The 18,848-nt window shown below is 39.0% G+C and overlaps 1 protein-coding gene across 8 annotated transcripts in view; it reads right to left on the bottom strand.

The window, feature by feature from the left end:
* Nucleotides 1–78: 78 nt before the first annotated feature.
* TMC5 (transmembrane channel like 5) overlaps nt 79–18,848 on the bottom strand; it is a 33,870-nt gene continuing 15,100 nt past the window's right edge. For all 8 annotated transcript variants that reach the window (XM_083800441.1, XM_083800440.1, XM_083800439.1 and 5 more), the window contains 19 exons: nt 18,530–18,634; nt 15,838–15,937; nt 15,137–15,227; nt 14,567–14,815; nt 13,171–13,322; nt 12,479–12,623; nt 11,743–11,898; nt 11,005–11,171; nt 10,300–10,378; nt 9,836–9,933; nt 8,021–8,116; nt 7,357–7,432; nt 5,908–6,041; nt 4,842–5,015; nt 3,582–3,660; nt 3,164–3,256; nt 1,423–1,521; nt 1,097–1,142; nt 79–530 (listed from right to left, as the gene is read on the bottom strand). In XM_083800441.1, coding sequence (XP_083656567.1) covers nt 436–530; nt 1,097–1,142; nt 1,423–1,521; nt 3,164–3,256; nt 3,582–3,660; nt 4,842–5,015; nt 5,908–6,041; nt 7,357–7,432; nt 8,021–8,116; nt 9,836–9,933; nt 10,300–10,378; nt 11,005–11,171; nt 11,743–11,898; nt 12,479–12,623; nt 13,171–13,322; nt 14,567–14,815; nt 15,137–15,227; nt 15,838–15,937; nt 18,530–18,634 — 2,234 coding nt within the window. In that variant the 3' untranslated portion in view covers nt 79–435. The remainder of the gene's footprint in view (nt 531–1,096; nt 1,143–1,422; nt 1,522–3,163; nt 3,257–3,581; nt 3,661–4,841; nt 5,016–5,907; nt 6,042–7,356; nt 7,433–8,020; nt 8,117–9,835; nt 9,934–10,299; nt 10,379–11,004; nt 11,172–11,742; nt 11,899–12,478; nt 12,624–13,170; nt 13,323–14,566; nt 14,816–15,136; nt 15,228–15,837; nt 15,938–18,529; nt 18,635–18,848) is intronic.

Genomic DNA, 18,848 nt, shown 5'->3' on the forward strand with positions numbered 1-18,848 from the left:
TTCTTTTTATTTGACTGATACTCTACCTTTGGTTTAGATCAGATAAAAGCTGTTCAAACAATCTAACACACAAAAATAGTTTTAGATCAAAGCTTTTACTTAAAATCAGGCACAAATTTTCTTACATTTAGTCAACAACAAATGACTAGCTGTGGGGTGACCCTTACTGAAACAAGATAAAGACTTCCTCCAGGCTTGGCCATATTATCACCAGAATTTCACTACAAAACCAAACCAAACATGCAGTGCGTTCCCTGTCTTACAATAAACTGCCGGGAGGATGCATTTTGCAGTCTCCAATTTTTCTTCCATTTGGGGAGGAAAAAGTGGTTCTTTCAGTCCTTAATGTGAATCAGTATTGTTTTCTGCAGAACATCAATGACAACATTCACCACTGATTCTGCCTGCTCGCAGTTGGAAATCTACATCGTCTTCTTAATCTTCCCATTGTGCTGCTTGTCTGGCACGTAGAGCAAGTGCCACTGCTTCGGACACCCCTGGGCTGCTGCTGGGCTGGGATGTCTCCAAATCTATTTTTCACAAGAGAAGTAATGTTAACTGTGTTGATGTGGGTACAACAGCTGTCCTGTATTAGAAAGCCCCATGCTTTTTAAGTCTCATCTGTCAAATATTTAGAATGAAGGAACATGTTTGTATGAAGCAGGAATGGTTCAAGCTGCCAGGCAGGCTTCCGTAGGTGTTTTATTCTGGATGTACAATGTGCTAAGGCCTCTATGTTGTTAATAACCACTTCTGAAGTGGTTAAGTACTCATTTAATATGACACAATATTCTTTCCTACAGCTGGTCCCATAAGACAAAATGTCTCATTTACCCAAAGAAATTCAACTCAGGTATACTGAACCTTGAGATCAGCCTTCAGAAGTCTCCACCCAACATTGCAGCAAGCTAACAATAAGCTACCAACAGCAAGCGTTGGCCCCAGAAACAGAGTCTTTGTTTTCTCTTTATACAGGGTGCTAAAAGTCTGTCTGTTACCTCAATCTGTTTTATGCTGTGTCTATACTAAATCAAACATTTTTACTGAGCTGAGCTGACAAGAGTTACTTTCTCAGTGCTTAGCATTTGTTGCTTACCAGGTGGGAAGCCAGTCCCCTTCAAGATGCCAGCAGAATAGGGATACTGGAAACAAAATTCACAAGTAGATTTAAGTCAGTGTTTCCCTCGTGTGCTCATTATTGTATTTAATTATGCATTTCCTGTAACAAAATCATTCTCTCCAGATCTCAAGCAGGATTATGAACATAAATATGCCAACACCTATTCTGATTACATATTTTCATCTCTTCAATCTTTTAAAATGATCTCTACACATACAGTACTGTCTGTCCTCTTTGTCCAACGTACGCCCACAGTCTATATAGGGAAAACAAGCAGAGAATTCCTTCTTTGACTATCTCACCTCATTGTAGGATGCGTTTTGATTTCTGTCAAATGTCCTGCCTGGGTAGTTTGGCTCTTGCTGGGCACGTTGCATGGATGGGTGGTATGAAGCTCTTCCCTGAAAGACATTATATTTGACATTAGCAGTAATATATTATGTCTTCCAGTCCTGGCCTTATGGTCAGTACCCACATCCACATCTATTACCCGTGGTTTTGGGAGATGTTTAGAAGCCAAAAGGCAACCTGGCACACTTGTACCAGGGCCTGCCTGAGTTCCGAGGCACTGTCCTTTGTGCAGCCCAGGACTCCATCTCATAGTGACACAGAGATGCAGCCTTAGTGCTTTGCAAACTGCACAGTACTTTTTGTTAGATTATCACCTAGTCAGATAACGTCACAACCCCGATTTTATAAATGGGAGGGGTGGGGAAGGATCTGAGATAAAAAGGACCTAGGTGTTCACGGTTTGCCACCCACACAGAAATGAAATTTCAGTTTTTCCTTTTAAGACTCTTGTTTTTAGACACTATTGCTGGTAACACCTCTCTTTCTCGGACTGGCTTCTTTGACACCTTAAGAGTTATGCAGGTGATTTAGCTGTTATTAGAATACTTTATATTTCTTTATTCACAAATAACTAGATGGAACAGAAGCAGATACAGTTGTGCACAATAGAGCAAATACAGTGCTGGGACATAATACTGGATGCTGTGCAAAGGAGCCCGGTCTCTCTATGATGCCAAAAATGATACATGGAGCTTCCTGCCTTGAAGAGACTACTTTTATTTTGGTATTTTTGATTGTTATTGCAGTTATGTTAGCTTGTTTCCTTTCTCTTTTAGGGGAAGGGAAGCCTGGGGAGGCAGGATAACTGTGAGGACAAAGGTGCTTGTAACTTAGTGCCAATTATATGAGATTGTGGCAGGTGAGTACATGCCAGGGAAGAGTGTGGAGCAGACAGTGACATCCAGACCTACTTACTAGGAACTAACCTGAATGAACAGGTGGAGAAGAAAAAAAATGGTCTTATCTTACTTCAAATCTCTAAAATGGCAATGAGAAGTGGCAAAGAGCAAAGCAGCAACTGCAGATGACAAGCTGTTCTCCATGGGACAGGTACTTATTTGGGCCTAACAAACCCTTTTGTTGCCCAAGTACGTAGGTCAAAGAGTTTTCACTCAGCCTAAATGAAAACACTACACAGCACCTACATGTACACTAATCTGATGGTTCAGCAAGCACCACTGACTTGAAAAATAAATTTAATTTAAAGATGTTAGATGTCTATTGATGTTGTGTGGGATTTAAAATCAGGTTAGATCAGGGCACTCAGTTTAACTCGTCTGCAAAGGTGGGTGAGGAGGACACAAAACATAAACCTGTAAGGAAATCTAGAGTCAGTGGAGGAATGCAGCTTCCTTCTTAGTCTAGGCAAGGTTTAAGTGTGGCTGAACCCTTTTCTGACCATCACTACACCTAGATTAGAAATGTTTTCTTGCAGTTTCATAATCATAAATAATATTTGGTGAGGGGAAGGACCTTCTACATCCTCCCAAGTTAAATTCCTCTCTGGAGCAAGTAGGGAATTTCCCAGGTATCCTTTTGCTGGCTGGAGCTAACTAGCAAGCAAGCAATTTAGGTGAAGTTTTAAACACAGACATAGCTGAAAATGACATCCTATTTGCAAGACTAGAGAAATCCCATAGAATCGTAATGAGCATGTAATTGAAACAGGAGTATCTGAACTACGAAACTGACCTGCTGGTCTCGTCCTCTTGGTACAGATGGATTTTGTTTTGCCCTCTGTAGTAAATGGAGTTTTCGAAGTAAAAACATTTTATCTTTTCCTTCCTGTGGTCAAGAAATTCTTTATCATTAGCTGGAATGGAGTAATCATTAAGGGAGGCTCAAGGTCTGTGAGTAACCATTGACCAGAATACTCATTAAGATTCCTATTTAATCAGTCTATGAAGGGAGCTGCAGCAGCACAGCTTGGAAGTAAAAATTTTTTGCAACAACTCTATTTGTAAGTTTCCCTGCAACTGACATGCAGAAGGGCTTCCACCCTCCTCTGCATTGTTATAGGAGAAGCAGATTACAATTGCATAACAGAAGTATGAGAAAATCAACAAGGAAGCCAAACTTTAAACAAGATAAAGCTGAAAGATGAACTTACATTAACAATTTGATTACGTAAGAGCTTGACCATGGTCTTTCTTCCTTCTATTATTTGCCAGTAAAGATAAGTAATAATTCTAAAAAAAATAAATAAAGTGCAACAGATGAACACTCATACCCGTGTGTATTTCCTCCTAGTCACTGCTTAAACAGAAAGTTATCTTGTTCATTTTGTCCACTAGAAATTTAATAATATACACATGTATATGTCTGTATGTATATAATTGTATATCAAACGGCAAACATGAAATTGCTTTCTCTTGGAAAAGACCCAAAGGTTTACAGACTTACTCAAGATGAGAGGTACAATTAACGTAAGTAAACAATACAAGTTGCATTTAAGATAACAAACATGAACCTAATGTTCTTAACCAATTTTGTGTCATTTGCTTAGACACATTCATGGACATTAAATCACAACACTGAACACTTATTGTTTTCAGGCCAATTCTGGTTCCACTAGAATGGCTGGGAGCTTGTTTAATGCGAACAGGTTTGGGCTGTTACATGTGCACAGGCTATGATGGAAATAGCAAGTAGCACAGCTACAACTTCAAACCCTACCAGCAGGCAAATACCTTAAAGATGCACATGCAGGTTTTGCCAATATAATTCATTTCAGTCAGGAAGACACTATGTGAATTTACCTGAGATTAGCTGGATGTAGACGGCAACATACGTATTAGCATGTCCCGAAATAGTGTGCTCACTTTAACGTGCCACTTGTGTACCACCATGCCCTTCACCACAGTACCCCACAGTCAGAAAAGACAAAGAAAACACCTTCTGAACCTCCACTTTTTATATTGCCCAAGGTTCTAGTAGAGATCTAGCCTGTACTACCTGTGCTTGTGAATGATTTCTCTTTCCCTACTGATTTATACACTAATGAAAAAAGCAATTTCACCTGCCAACTGTACGCAGCATGTTCCCATTTGCTGATGTTCCTAAAGCTAAGTAAGCCAGTGGTATTAAGATCTGGAAGCCTAGGCATCACTAAACTAAAAGCATTCAATTGAAAGCAGCATATTCTATAGTTAGAATGAAGCTGGTTTGCAAAGAGCTTTGGCATCCTAACATAAAAGGAATAGATTTTATAACTTATTTATGTACTTCAAAGACATGATGTTCCTATTTATTAATCATTTCTGATGCTCTAGAATGTACTTTGCAACTCTGTTATGGAGAATGGCTATGACATAGCCAGGTTTTTCCACTTCAGGTCCTTTTCAAGTGCTTTTCATCAACAGATACTTACAGGAAAATGATGGAGAGGATGAAGAAGAAAAGTTCACTTGTAATTAAGTTGTTGTAGATCCACACTACCCATTTTGAGCCAGTGTAATTTTCCAGTATTTTTATCCACTCAGAGACTGCTGCAAACATAGAAGACAAACCTCTGAAAGGACCACATTCTTCTGAAGGTTTTAACCTGAAAGTGTGAGAAAACAACTATTTAAAGCTTCATTTACTAACATGATTTAGTTAAACACTTTGTTGATGAAGATGCTTGTTAGTTTGATATAGCCCTCCGTCCTCTTTGGAGCCTCAGGGAACTTCCATCATTTATGTCTGATTTTTCACTTGGGTCAACTCCCACACCTTAAAATGCCACCCCAATGTCCCCCTGAGACTACTGCAGCCAGAGATCTAAGACACCCTGCCGCAATGGATCTGCACCAACCTGTGTACATAACCTTGACCTAAATGTAACAAGTCAATCAGTGTAGCACAGCCTATAGCAATTTGAAAATCTGAATTTCCCAAGTTGCACAAAAGATGTGTAAAGGAACCATCATCCCACCTTGCCTTCCAGGACATGAGTCACTGCAAACTTTCAGTAACAACAAGCTGTGGTGAACTAAGGTAGTTTCCTTAGCAAAAATTAACATTTTCAGATAGACAGAAAGAGGAAAATATTATTTGCTTTGAAATTGAACTAATCTAGACAGTCATGGCCTATAACATTTAATAGGCCTGGTATGGCCTATAACATTTAATCCCAGGAACAGGCTGGGTCACAGAAATTTTTCAGGAGAAGGAAAGGACGAATCAAAGAATTTTCTCTGACATTTAAATAGAATACTAAAACTTGAAGGCAACAAAGTTTCCCCTCCCACTTTCTTGTGGGACAAGTTCTGCATTAACCATTTTTTTTTGCAAACTTTCAGAGCATGTTTTCAGAATACAAAACATCTCATGAACATTTGAAACCCTCCTTTAGCAATTAATACAAATCTGTCTACAGAACAATGCAGATTCTTCTGCCTGGTATAAGGTCACAGCGTAACATAGTGGAACTGAATGTCAGTGCTCTTCCCTACCTCCAGACAGTAACTGCAATGACAGACAGGACTCCAATGAGGGAAGGGAAAAACAGCAGGAACATGAAGAACGTTGTCATCTGAGCTGCTCTCCAGACTTGGCGAGGGGGTTGGCAATTCTTCATTAGGCTGACCTTTTAAGAGATGAAAATATACTCATTCTCAGAACAGTGTTACTTATCACTTTAAATGGATTTAAGTCAATACTACTGAAATTGTTGGAAGCAATTGCTGGAATAGCATCTATCAAAAGTTTCCAAGGACTTCTACTATAAGAACTTGATAGATATAGTGTAGTTTTAGAAAAAGAGTATAGTCTTTCAAATACTAAGAGGCAACATGAGTTTCTGATGGATTCTACAAGACTCCATTGGGTAGTTTGGTTTTGCAGCACACATGAACCCAATGTTCATGGTGATCAAAGGGCTGGAGCACCTGAAATGCTGAGAGAGCTGGGGATGTTCAGCTTGAAGAAGAGAAGGCTCCAGGCAGACCTCATCGCAGCCTTTCAGTACATAAAGGGGGCTTATAAAAAAGATGGAGAACAACTTTTTACATAGGCAGACAGCGATAGGACAAGGGGGAATGGTTTTAAACTAAAAGAGGGGAAATTTGGATTTGAGATTAGGGGGAAATTCTTCACTCAGAGGGTGGTGAGGCACTGGCACAGGCTGCCCAGAGAAGCTGTGGATGCCCCATCCCTGGGGGTGTTAGAGGCCAGAATGGATGGGATTTGGGCAGCCTGGTCTAGTGGGTGGCAGGGGGGTTGAACTGGATGGGCTTTAAGGTCCCTTCCAAACCAAGTGGTTCTGTGATATGATACAGGGAAGTTTGAATTGGTGCTTCTAGCTTTGTTATTCTGCATTCAACGCTACAAACTGTTCAGTCACCTAACAAGGAATCTGTTGTCTAATCACACTGCTGAGACAAAGAACTCTGAAAAGAAGAATTTCCACCATGATATTTAGCTGAATCACCCCACTTAGACCTAGATAACTCGGGGGGAGTAAACAGGTTGCTGGGGAACAGAAAGAGAATCCAAAATCACAGCAATAGCATGACTGTCTATATTGGCACATGCACTTAGTTAACGTACAGTTCATATGCATTATGCATATGAAATGCACATACCATTAGTTCTCTAGGCTTTAATTTTAGTCCTTTATTCTTTCTCCTTTCTAATTCCTATGCTTTCACACTTCTCCCCTCTCAAGTTTTACAGGTTTGCAATTCAAAGGTGTGCATCCAAATGTTGTTTCTTTAACCAGCCAACCAACAACAACAAAACAATAACAAAGCAACAACAACAAAACCAACCAAACTGCTCCCCTGGGCACAAAACCAGAGCGTCCAGACAAACCCAGCACTTTGACCCAATAAATCCTGCCCGTATTTCAAGCAGTGTAAATGGCATGGTACTGTATGATGAACACATGTAAAGCTTGTTACCTTTTTCGTGTAAAATACTATAAAAAATGATATCATCTGGATACCAGGCAGCAGAGGTGAGAAGAGAATACCAATCCTAACAGAAAAGATTTATAAGAAAAAATTACATCTTCACTATACACTACACAGTGCTCAGTGCACCAAAAATAGAAAGCATCAGACTATCTTCATATACAGTTAGTGTTTGGCTATTTGCAAATGTGTAATTATATTAATAGTGATCCTGTAACAGTAAGTTAGCCTTTAAAAACATGCAACTTTAAATGTACACATCTGTGTACACATCTGCAAAACTCATAATTGGAGTACTGCACTCATTCTCAGAAATAAGGAGGAAATAAGGCAGCTTTTCTGGTATTTAACACTGAGATTATTTCAACAGGAACACTATTCCAGTGGGGATTAAAACAAAACTTTTGGATATTCCTTTTACAGTTTTTTCCCAGACCAGGGACCACAATCTAAATTACTGTAATTATGCGAGTAATAATTTCAGTCACAGAACTGATGAGTCACAATCCTTACAAAAGTACTCAATATATATCATCTCTCACTTATCCTACACTTTCTTTCATGATGCAAAGCACCCATAAATGTTTGAATAGGGATGTTCCATGGTATTCCTACATGCAAACAAAGTTTTAGCTGTAAACTTACCACTTACCAGGTCAAAGTCTGTGCATAGATCAAATCTAAAACATTTCGTGCAATATCAAATTCTGGCACTCCCAGGCTTACACAGACTGTAGTTCCAATAATTCTGGAAAAAAAAATAGCATTTGTTAAATGGTAAAAACCTCTGCAAATGACCTCCTGAATGCATCACTGACAGGTTATTCAGGGGTTCCATTAACCACGACACACAAAGCAGCCACAGCTTGTTGATTAGACAGCACATCAAAATGAAACAGAAGAATCTGGCAAAAGCGAATTCCCATAACACACAGCAGGAGTAAGAAAGACTTAGAATATTTTTAATGCAAGACAAAAAAAAGACCAAAAGAAAAAAAAGGATTTATAACTATATCAGAAAAGTATGCTTACGCTTATGATTTAACAGTTGAAATGACAGTTTACCTCATTACAAAAACCTAACAGCTTTCCAGTTCCCGCCTCCTGAAAATTCTCAGCTTTAATAAAAAAAATGAATCTTCTAACCTGACATTTGCAACATATCCTAAAGCATATTCTACTTTAAACTAACCAAGGTGGCAGGTAACTGAGACACACAGGTAAGCAAGTACCCCAAGGATTCCTCCTGAGGACCAGTAATCTCATTTTATCACTTATTTTTTTCCTGAGCTGGGAAGATTCAGTTTCTGCTTTCTGTAGCAAGAACAGGGAGGATTTTGGTTACTGTCCCACCTTGCCTTGAGTAAAGGTCTGGGTACCACCTGATCAGCTGCATCATCAGCGTTTCAGGGCTGAGTTCCAGTTACTCTGAAGACATGCAAGTAATCAAATGTACTTGTACTTTTAACCTTTTATGGCTGTAAGTCTGATGCTTTCACACAGCTCAGTGGGGAACATTCATAATGGCTGATGACGCGGTTTTAGTACTGTGCCTTTTTGTGGGGAGGTGGTTTTCTGTCTAAACAGAATGATAACACCGGAGGATTAAAGTACACTGACAAGAGCTGTGAAGGGAAAGTCTTCAAGGGCTTCTCAACATTGCTTTGTGTTGATTCGACACAAAAGCCAAAGTCCTAACTTGTAAACCAATCTTGTTCTCATCACGTGCGAAGGGCAAACAATCATAAGGATCTCCTATATATAGCCAGGATCCCTAAATGTTCTATAGAGGTGGCAAGCATTTAGTACTCTATTGCTGTAGTCGTAAATAATGTTTAGCAGTAGGAAGGGACATGCAACAGATTACAGAATTAAATGAATTTTTTTTTTACATGTTTAGCTGAGCTTACTTTCAGTTAAAAATACTCTCTCACATACCACACTACAGACCTCTACACTTGGGAGTCATATTACATCCTTAATAAGACTGATTAAAATGAGATTTTAAACTTGCATGCACTCTGTAGAGTGTGATAACTAAAAGAAAAAACATTTACAGAGGGACATACCAAGAAAAGCCAGCAATGCATCTGTGTGCATGCAGAAAAGCAGGGTTTTCTGCTTGAGACACCTGGTCATTTGGCACCTGTTAAGGAGACCTACTGGAGTACAGTGTGACTCCTCCCTGCCTGTGTTTCCATCTCCAAAGAGAACAAGGACACACTGGGAGAGTAGAACAGTACACACTGTGACCTCTCCTAAGAAGGAGCTGGGATATACCCAAGGCACATACCCAGCTACCATGCCTGGTAGAGAGAACTGAGAAAGCTTCAGTTGTATCCCAGACATAATCCTGTTGGACCTCTCCTTTTCTCACACTGGAGGGGAAAAAGCATGCAAGCAACCAACCAAAAGAACTATGTCTTTGGCTAATGAATAAAAACAAGATTAGAAACATTGTACTCACCTTCGTAAAAATTCTCCAAAGAAAGAGCCAAGCAAACAAAATATGAAGTCAACCAGAATAAGACGATAGATATCTTGGCCAATCAGTGTTTCCCAGCACTTTAAGAGGTAGAAATAAATAAATAAATAAACATATCTGAAGTAAAAAATTACATGATTCTAACATTCCCAAATGCAAATGCTTGGGCATCTGAAATCTGGGCTATGGATCAAAGACTTGCTGGCACCCTAACTAGTCACAGTTGACCTCTCATTGAAGAATGCTGCAAACCAGCTGAGACTCAAATCGGGTGACTCATTCTCATACAGTTCATTTCTCTAGAGATTCTAATAAAGAAATGCTGGGGTGGGAAATTCAGCTGTCCAAAGGACTCCATGTACTTCTCTTTGCTGAAGCAGGCCTATTACCAAAGTGGTTCCTAATGAGTTATCATGGGTCAAAGATGCATACTTTTGAAATTTTACCTGGGACTTCGATTCCGCCACAATGTCAAGCCAGTAGTAGCACAGTATTCCAATAATCGATATTTTCAGGATGATGTTTCTACAAAGAAAAAGTACCAGTAACTGCACTGACAACTGCTGTGTAAGCTCACGGGAAGGAACAATGGTAGGATGGCCATTGGTCATGTTACTACCTTCTTACACACCAACAATAGCGCTGCACAGTGCCAGGACTAACAGGAGCTCTGGTGCCATGTTACTCTATTGTCCTGGCAGAAGTGAAGCCAGGTGTGACGACCTTGACACAGGCCTAAACATGCTACTGGACATGGGTGTGTGTGCTCCACAAGAGAGGAAGGCCTGAGGGGCACTGGTGGTAATGTAGTGTTAATTCCAGGCACCCGTAGCAAAGTTAGACCTGCTCACTCCTCGCTCCACTTCCCTTCCTTTCCCCAGGAGGTCCGCAGCCCACTAGGTATCTGTGGGAGCTACAAACAAAGCCAAGCCCAGAGTCACAGTGTTCCTAACTGGGAGGGGTACCCTGTCCTCAGGCAGAGAACACTCCGGAAGACTCACAGAAGGCAAACAGAAACCTTTGGAGAAGATGAATTCATGTGCTCCATACCTCCCTACTGCCCACCACACCATCCAGACATAGCTTGCAGTAAAAAGATGAGTCAGCCAACTTCAGGCAAAAAAACACTAAGAGCAGGGAGCAAAAAATACCTGGCAATAGTGACATATGTCCTATTTCTGGGATTCTGAAATTTCTCCAGGTGTCCAAGCCATGAGTAGAAGAATGGGATGAGCACATTGAGGAGAGATGCAACAATTGGTAGCACCAACATGGCAGCTTGGCTCTCCAGGTCATTTTCATGCCCTTCCTTAAACAGCTTTGAGAGAAGAAAAACAAAGAGAACCAACCCCAAACTTAGAACCTTTGCTGAAATGCTGCCACAAGTTGTGCCCACACACCTGACACGCATCTCTGAATGTTCTCTGATTAGAGGCTACCATGTTTTACTGGTCCATATCCAGCAGCACAATGACCCTCCCTTTCCACTGTGTTACATGGGACCACAGATGGAAGCCCCAGCTTAAAAGTTGTTCCAGGGCAAAGGAGAGGCAGTCCTTGATGAGGCTTCTTCTTGCACTTTCTTTCAAGGCCACCAGCTGCACTCTCTCTAAGCTGGACGCGGGTCCAGGCATGCAACTGCTGGGATGAAGTGGGAGATTTGCTCAGATCCCTCAGGTCCTACAGTCTTGCCGTAATCCCCAGTAGTGTGAGTCTTTGCAAACCAGCTTTTTAGGTACAGCAGAACGTGTGTGTGTATTGGCAGAAACAACACCCATGCTTTCCTACTGTCCCTAGTAGCGAACAGACCACAGCTTGCATTTTGTGTAAGAAAGACACCCATGTGGAAAAATACGTCTCCAAAAACAGGCTGCAAAGTCTGTCCTTACCTCTAGATTATTAATGGAGAGGAAGTAAACACCGGAACAAGCAGCCACTGCTATTCCCAGGGAAGCAGCCCAGGCACCAAGATGAAGAAGAATATGAACAAGTCTCTCTGTTACAGAAAAATTTTGAACTTCCTTGTTTACATCAGTGAGGCCTTCCTGCACGGAAACAAATGTTAATGAAGAATTGCTTAGTCAGCAGCATAAAGGAAAACCTGTTTCAAGTAACTACTTGAGAGACTGAATAAAAGATTTGTTTCTCTAGAAGATCAGCGCAGTAATATCCTGGGAAAATTAAATGGCCAATTTTGTGTTCCTGTCCTAAAAGTTGTTTCTCTCAACAGTTATGCTAATTTAACATTTAATATCATAAGTCTGCTTTTTGTCGACAAAATATTTAAACTGCAAAAAGGAAAAGAAAAAAAAAGCAATATTCTAGTATATATTTAATAGTCATAGAGATGCATTCAGTAGAACAAAAGCATTCATTCAGTAGAACAAAAGGATATAAATATTTATATGTAGCTCAAAGAGAAAAGAAAAACAAGTAGCTATGACAACTCCAGAAGTTCTAATCAAATGAAACTTAACAGCCAGGAAAACTTAAGTTTATTAGAAACACGACTAGCATGCCTGAGTCACTGTTCTGGAGACTTATTTGTGCATACATTCTGGCAGAGTGACCCAAGCATGCTAGTTATGCATCTTTGCACCTTTTTGCATCTCCTGGATTTTGTACCTTTACTTGTGTGCTGAGATTCTTTTGTTTCAGCTTAACAGCTTTTTCATTAGTTACATTGAAGTCCCAAGTGCAGAGAAGTTTGCTAGCATTTCCAGAGTATGTTTGAGGGTTAATGAAGTTCCTGCAGAAGGATTTTGCCATGCTGCAACAACAACAACAAAATTGAGATGCATAATGGGGAAATAGATCAAGTTTTCGCAACAGTAAAAGGGGGTGTGTGTGTGTGTGTGTGTGTGTGTGAATTTTTCAGTTCTTCCATCCCTTCCCTTGGCTAGCGGACCTATGTCAGAGCATCTCACATAAGAAGGCACGGAAAATAGATCTTAACGTAAGAGAAAACTCTCACACTTCTTTCTCCCAGTTGTTGCTGACAATCTTTACTTCATTGCTATTAGAAGGCCATGTCAATACCATATGTTATCAGCAGCAACAGATTACAAAAGGGAGATCATGCTGTAAATTGCTTTGAGCTGGGATTCACCTGCATGGCCCTCACTATTCTGCAGTTATTCTTCCTTCGCCTAATAAAAGTTTGGTGTATGAGACTGTCTTTTGAGCAGAATCTTCTGCTTAAACCTGAGACCTGGAAATAAGGACTTACAGAAACACACTCAGGTAATTATCACTGCCAGACATTTACATATTTTTTTGGCTAATATAAATGAAATAAGAATATATGATTAGTTTACCTGAACAACAAGATAAGCAAACAGATGACAAAATATATTCCAACAGTAAAAATATAGGCCAGCTGCATGTTGTAAGATGCACCATTCTCCGTTTTACTGATTGTAGCATTGGTGTAAAAGCCATAGTAGAGTACTGTTTGTTGAAAATAACCCTGAAAATATATGGACATCATTCAGAATATTTGCTAGTACCTGCATGTAGAGAGAAGTACCATCACCTGAAGCACAATTCAGATGTGGGAGCTGTCCCATTCCCAGCTGTAAAATCAGGTGTGATTAAATTTGTGAAAATTGAACCCTGTTTTCATTATATCAGCTATAAACTTCCATATTTTTGAGAACTTTTAGAGGTATATAAATGACTTGCATCATTTGGGATGATTGTGAGCATTCAATATGCTTTCAGGACTTGCTCTTCTCTGAAAATTCCTGAAGAGGGAAAGCATTAATCATTTATTTCTTCGGAGCAGTGTTCTGAACTGCCAAATTGTAACAACTGCAAAGGAACCAAGGAGGAAGCATGTGACATTCAATACGTGAGTTATTACATCACAGCTGACCTCCTGCAATGGTGACTGTACTTTGCAAAATTAAACAATGTTACTATAAAATACAGCACTTTAAAACCCAATTTTAGAAAGAAAGGGTGGACACCTTTCCTTTGAAAAAGAGCATTAGCAAGAGCAGAATGATGTTTATTAACCAGAGAAATCCTTCAACAACAATAAAATTGACACAATTTTTACAACTGTCAAAGACAGAAAAAAGAGTAAGTCTTCTCAGATCAAGTAGCTGATGAATACTACTAAACTTAGAGCAGTGCAAAATTTTTGTTTATAAATATCCTGGGATTTTATTCCCTGAATATAAAGATCTCCGCATAGTGAAAAGATCCTCCTGTCTACAGGGCACACTAAAGTTGGTGGGTTGCCACACAAAGATCTGTGCCCTCCTTGGAAGAATAAAGCTTTAGAAATAAGCAAAACTCACAGAAACATATACTGAAATCTGCACTGTATTTTTAAAGGAAAATCAGCATGGGAAAAACGTTCTGCTAAAGACTATTGTATCCGCCTCCAGAAGGCCTGACTTCCACTCCTTTCTAGAAGAACAATGAAAAAATCTTGATATATTGCTGAACACAGCAATCATTTGCAGTAAGACACATTCCTCAGAATGAGTTCCACCCTGGGTTAATGTTTGTTGTAGTTTCTTTTTATTTCAAATACATACTAACTATCATTTCTAGTCATATAAACATCTAACTCAATCTCTTAAGAAGAAATAATTGCTTTTTTACTTTGTCATGATTTTTAAAGTAGATCTGTTGCAGAGTAATAACATAAATCCAGATCTGTTGCAGAGTAATAACATAAATCCATTGTTACATACTTACAGCTCCAGTGAGCAGCTCCAGACCCGTGAATGAAAGGTTATTTGGTTCTGCTGCAATAAACTGAGGCACTGTGATGAAACTGAAGTTTATGAGGAATGAGAAGATGTTGAAACTTAGCAGCCACTTCAAGAAAATAAAATACGAAAGAACACTTGTTCCAAACTCGCCACCAATGATCTTCAGAGTCTTGTGCCATAACCACAGTTGGTGAAAATGTTCTGACAAGCTGTTTCTAAATCGTCGAAATGACTAAAGTACAAAAGATATGAGAGAGATGAACCTCAGCAAGCAGTCTTACACAGGGCTCAAATTCACATAATACAGACTCACATTTTTACAGCTCCATTTTGATGATAAGAACATATTTCCCCCACTACATGCGCTGTAAGATGCTGAACTGGTGTTCCTAATGGCTACTATAATGCAAGTCATTACTAATGAACACTGCAGCAATGAATTGGTTCTTTGGTAAGTAAGAAAGCAAGCTGCGAAATACTTCTGGAGACAGTAATAACACTGCAGCTGTAGTGGTTTACTTGATTGTGACTCACGGAAGTGTCTGACACTTACCACTTCTGTTCTGCGCAGACACTGTGTACAGCAGTCAAGTTGAGTACCACGTCTCCCTGATTTTTCTGTTATTTCTTTCAGAACATTATTCCTGAGGAAGAGCAGGGCAGAGGGTGACAAGCATTATAGTACAGGTTGTAATTAAAACAAGAAGCCAAAGAAGCTGCTGCAAACACATGTGCTCATGAATGTGGAGACAGTTCTAATGGTTGTTTTTGCATCAGCTGACACCATAGCTCTTGTCCATTACAAGCTGAGTTATGACAGCATATCCTAGCCCCTCCACTAACTCATTGATGGAAAATATATATATATATATTCACATATATTAAATAAATATATGTAACTAGACAAAATGATGGCTGAGATCATGTGGTCTGTTCTTCGTTTGCAATGGCCAACATCCAAGTTCCCTTTGAATAATAATCACAAGTCTTCCTGCATGCTGAAAGGCATTGCCTTGCTGTTTCATTTTATATTACATAAGAGATTCTTCTCACGTACAGAAAGGACGTTGAAACATCTTTAAATTATTTTTCCTTGCAAGATGTTAACTTTTAAAAAGTGAACAAAAAAGTACTTTCAGTTCTTTCATACTCAAAGTGACAAACTCAAGCTGAGCGGATGGCAACCTATGCTTGATAACTAGATGTCAACATTATACTGCTTGTAAAGCTAAACAGATAAACTTCTATTTTTACCTGATTTCTCTCTTTTTTTTCATGGTCTCTGGCATTTTCTGGATTGCTTTAATCCTTTCACGGGTGGACATACTTGCAAGATTTTCAACTAACTTTTCTTCTGCACAAAAAACATGAAAAATCCAAATTTTGGGATGATAAAACAGTAGTTTTTATTAAAAATCTGAAATTGATATAATAACATTCCCCACTTTCACTGCCACTAACATGTGGCAGGTTCTGAGACTTAATGATACTGCTCAGAATATCCTTACCAGTACCCTAATACAGATGTATGGAAATAGCACAATACTGAATGTTAAAAAATAAGTGTTACTCATCTACTGTTTGTTTAATGTTAATACAAGGAGCTGTAATATAAAGGAGGACACGATACTAACAAACTCCAAGGTTCTGGTCTATTGCTGATCATCATTTGATAGTTACATTTCTAAGACACTACGTAATGATTTGAAAGCTAGACTTTTGTGTTATTTATTCTATAATCTTAGTTGATGTTTGTATGAAATAGATAGTAAGGTATTACTTGGCAATCAGCTTGTTTTCACATGGCTGGAATTTGATGCTAATTCCATACATACAGTGACTGAAGACAATTCATTAGCTGGTCAAACATATCCTAATAAATTGTAAAAAGAAAAACTAAACTTTAGCCAAAAAAAAATCACACTGCACTGTGCTTCATTTATCATGGGACTTTAGTGTGCTACTGGAGTATAAAAGTTGAAGTATTAGCATTAACAAAAAAACAAGTTGCTCTCATAACCACAGAAAGACTGTTCACGCAATTCTGATGATAAACCAAGAACAGTGCCAACTAAACCTTCCTTGTGCAAGATGTTATTTAATATTAAACCACTTCTCTAAACTCCTACCTTCTTTGCACACTGGGTCTGTTTCAGACGGGGTGGAAAATGTCATGAAGATCTCTTCAGATGGCCTTCTATTTCTCTTCTGAATAAAGTTAGCTAAATAACATACACTGTCTAATAAGCCAGGATGCTCCTAGGCAAAATTGTCTTAGGACAATTTGACTTTCACAGAAAGAACTTAAAAATATACTCTTCAATCTCTCTACCTACATGCAAATGTACACTCTCCCTCTCACATGTTCCCTGGTCACGCCTGATGCAATTTTTCAGGTACACACTGGAAAAAATGGTATTGAGCCCAGTCTTCAGCTGTCACGGAAAACTGTCTCATCTAACCCATTCATAAACGTCCACATTGATTATTGAAGGTTTTCTTCCTAGGAGACACCTCCTCTCTTTCAAAATCCTTCTCCTGACTGAGAGATTGTTTCAGAATCACATTCAATCATGCTGAATATATGTATCAGCTTCCATTTCCCTGGGGCCAAATTGCAGCTGTTCTCAAGGTATTCCATATGTCAAGCTTCTTTCATCCAACTATTCAAACTTTATTCCTTAAATGCATCTATCTTCCAGCTATGATGCCAATGAGTTTAGCCACAGCTTTCCTTACTTTGTCTCCCCAGTAAGCTAACGGCCAATCTGCTCAACGTTACACCCCCCTTTTGAGCTCAACCCTCTAGTTTGGAAGGCCCCAACTGACTGAAGTGTCTGCTAGTTGATGCACACGTTGCAGGCCCCCAACCGGATTTACTATTTGGGTCTAAAGGTGTCCTGATGTTACTGTCATTTTTACTTTAAGCCAACTTCCTTTGTAGCTACTAAAACGAATCAGAAAAAGAAAAGCAATTGTATCTCCTTGTGGAGGTACTTCTTGAACTTTCAGCACCTACACATTTAACCTCTAGTTGATTATGTTGGAAATGCACACTCTCCTTCCTACCAGGTATTAAAAGCTATGGAAAAAGCTATGTTTGGAAATATCCTATCTCTATGGTCAGTTACAGAGCAAGACAATAAAATACCAATAAAATTTGTTACACCTTAATACAAACATGATTTTGCCAAATCATCTCTTTATGATCAAATTATCTCAAATAATCTCAAATTAAAGACCATGTTCCTATGATGAAAAGAGGAAAAAATAAAAATTTCTCACTATGAGAGCACAGAAAAATGGTTCTTTCAATGCATCTAGGTTACAATTGCAGAAAAGAACTCTTAGTTACATTCCAGAAGCAGCAGGCAGGAACCAAACTGACTGTAACAATAAGATTACAGGATATGGGAAGAACAGTTCCTACCCAGAAAATGAACAATAAACTGCTATGCTAGGCTAAAAGGGAACTCAGATTGTACTATTTCAGTCCACCTATATTTTAATGAACATAAATCTCGAATTACTGTTATAGTCCAGAATTTACTTTTAGACAACAGAGAGACAAATTCACTAAAAACAGTCTCAAAAAATGCATCCTATCCTCCCCTTATTTCCTTCTCCAATTAACCTTTTCAGATAACTGTATAAGTTGGGGGTTGTTTTATTTTTTATGTTGACCCACTTACCATGAGTTTGAGTTAAAATGGGTAGGTATTACAGCTTTCATTCCTCAAGGAACAAAGATCATCACTTTCAGAAAGATATTGAAAAATTCAGCTACAGTGATGTAGGATAGTAAAATAGAATTTGTGTGTTCTGATTCCTTTCATTATGTGAAAATCTTCATACCCGAACAAGAAGGCTTTTATAATTTTCATTATTTCATGGAGGGTGAGACTAACGTTCAGTATTCTGATTCACCACAATCCTTGTATCTTACCTTCTGATACATTGGAAAAACTGGAAGCATAGGGGCCATCCAATGGATGGAAGGGAGAAGGTGGGCTGTATGCCCATTCTGGCTCAGGCTCAAAGGAACGATTATCTGTTGAAGGGAATCAGAATTATACAGAAAGGCATGTGCTGCTATGGATTATTTACACACACACAATATCAGGCCTTTTGACCAAATACAGTTCTACTACAAATATGGAAGTATATCCTATTAAAAAAAATTCTCCCTCTTTACTATGTATATCCTACTGTTCAATGAATCATGCACTCCATAAAAGCCAGTATTTACCAATCTGTTACTACAA

The sequence above is a fragment of the Anser anser genome (assembly GCF_964211835.1).
Source record: "Anser anser genome assembly, chromosome: 15".
Taxonomy (NCBI): Eukaryota; Metazoa; Chordata; class Aves; order Anseriformes; family Anatidae; genus Anser; species Anser anser.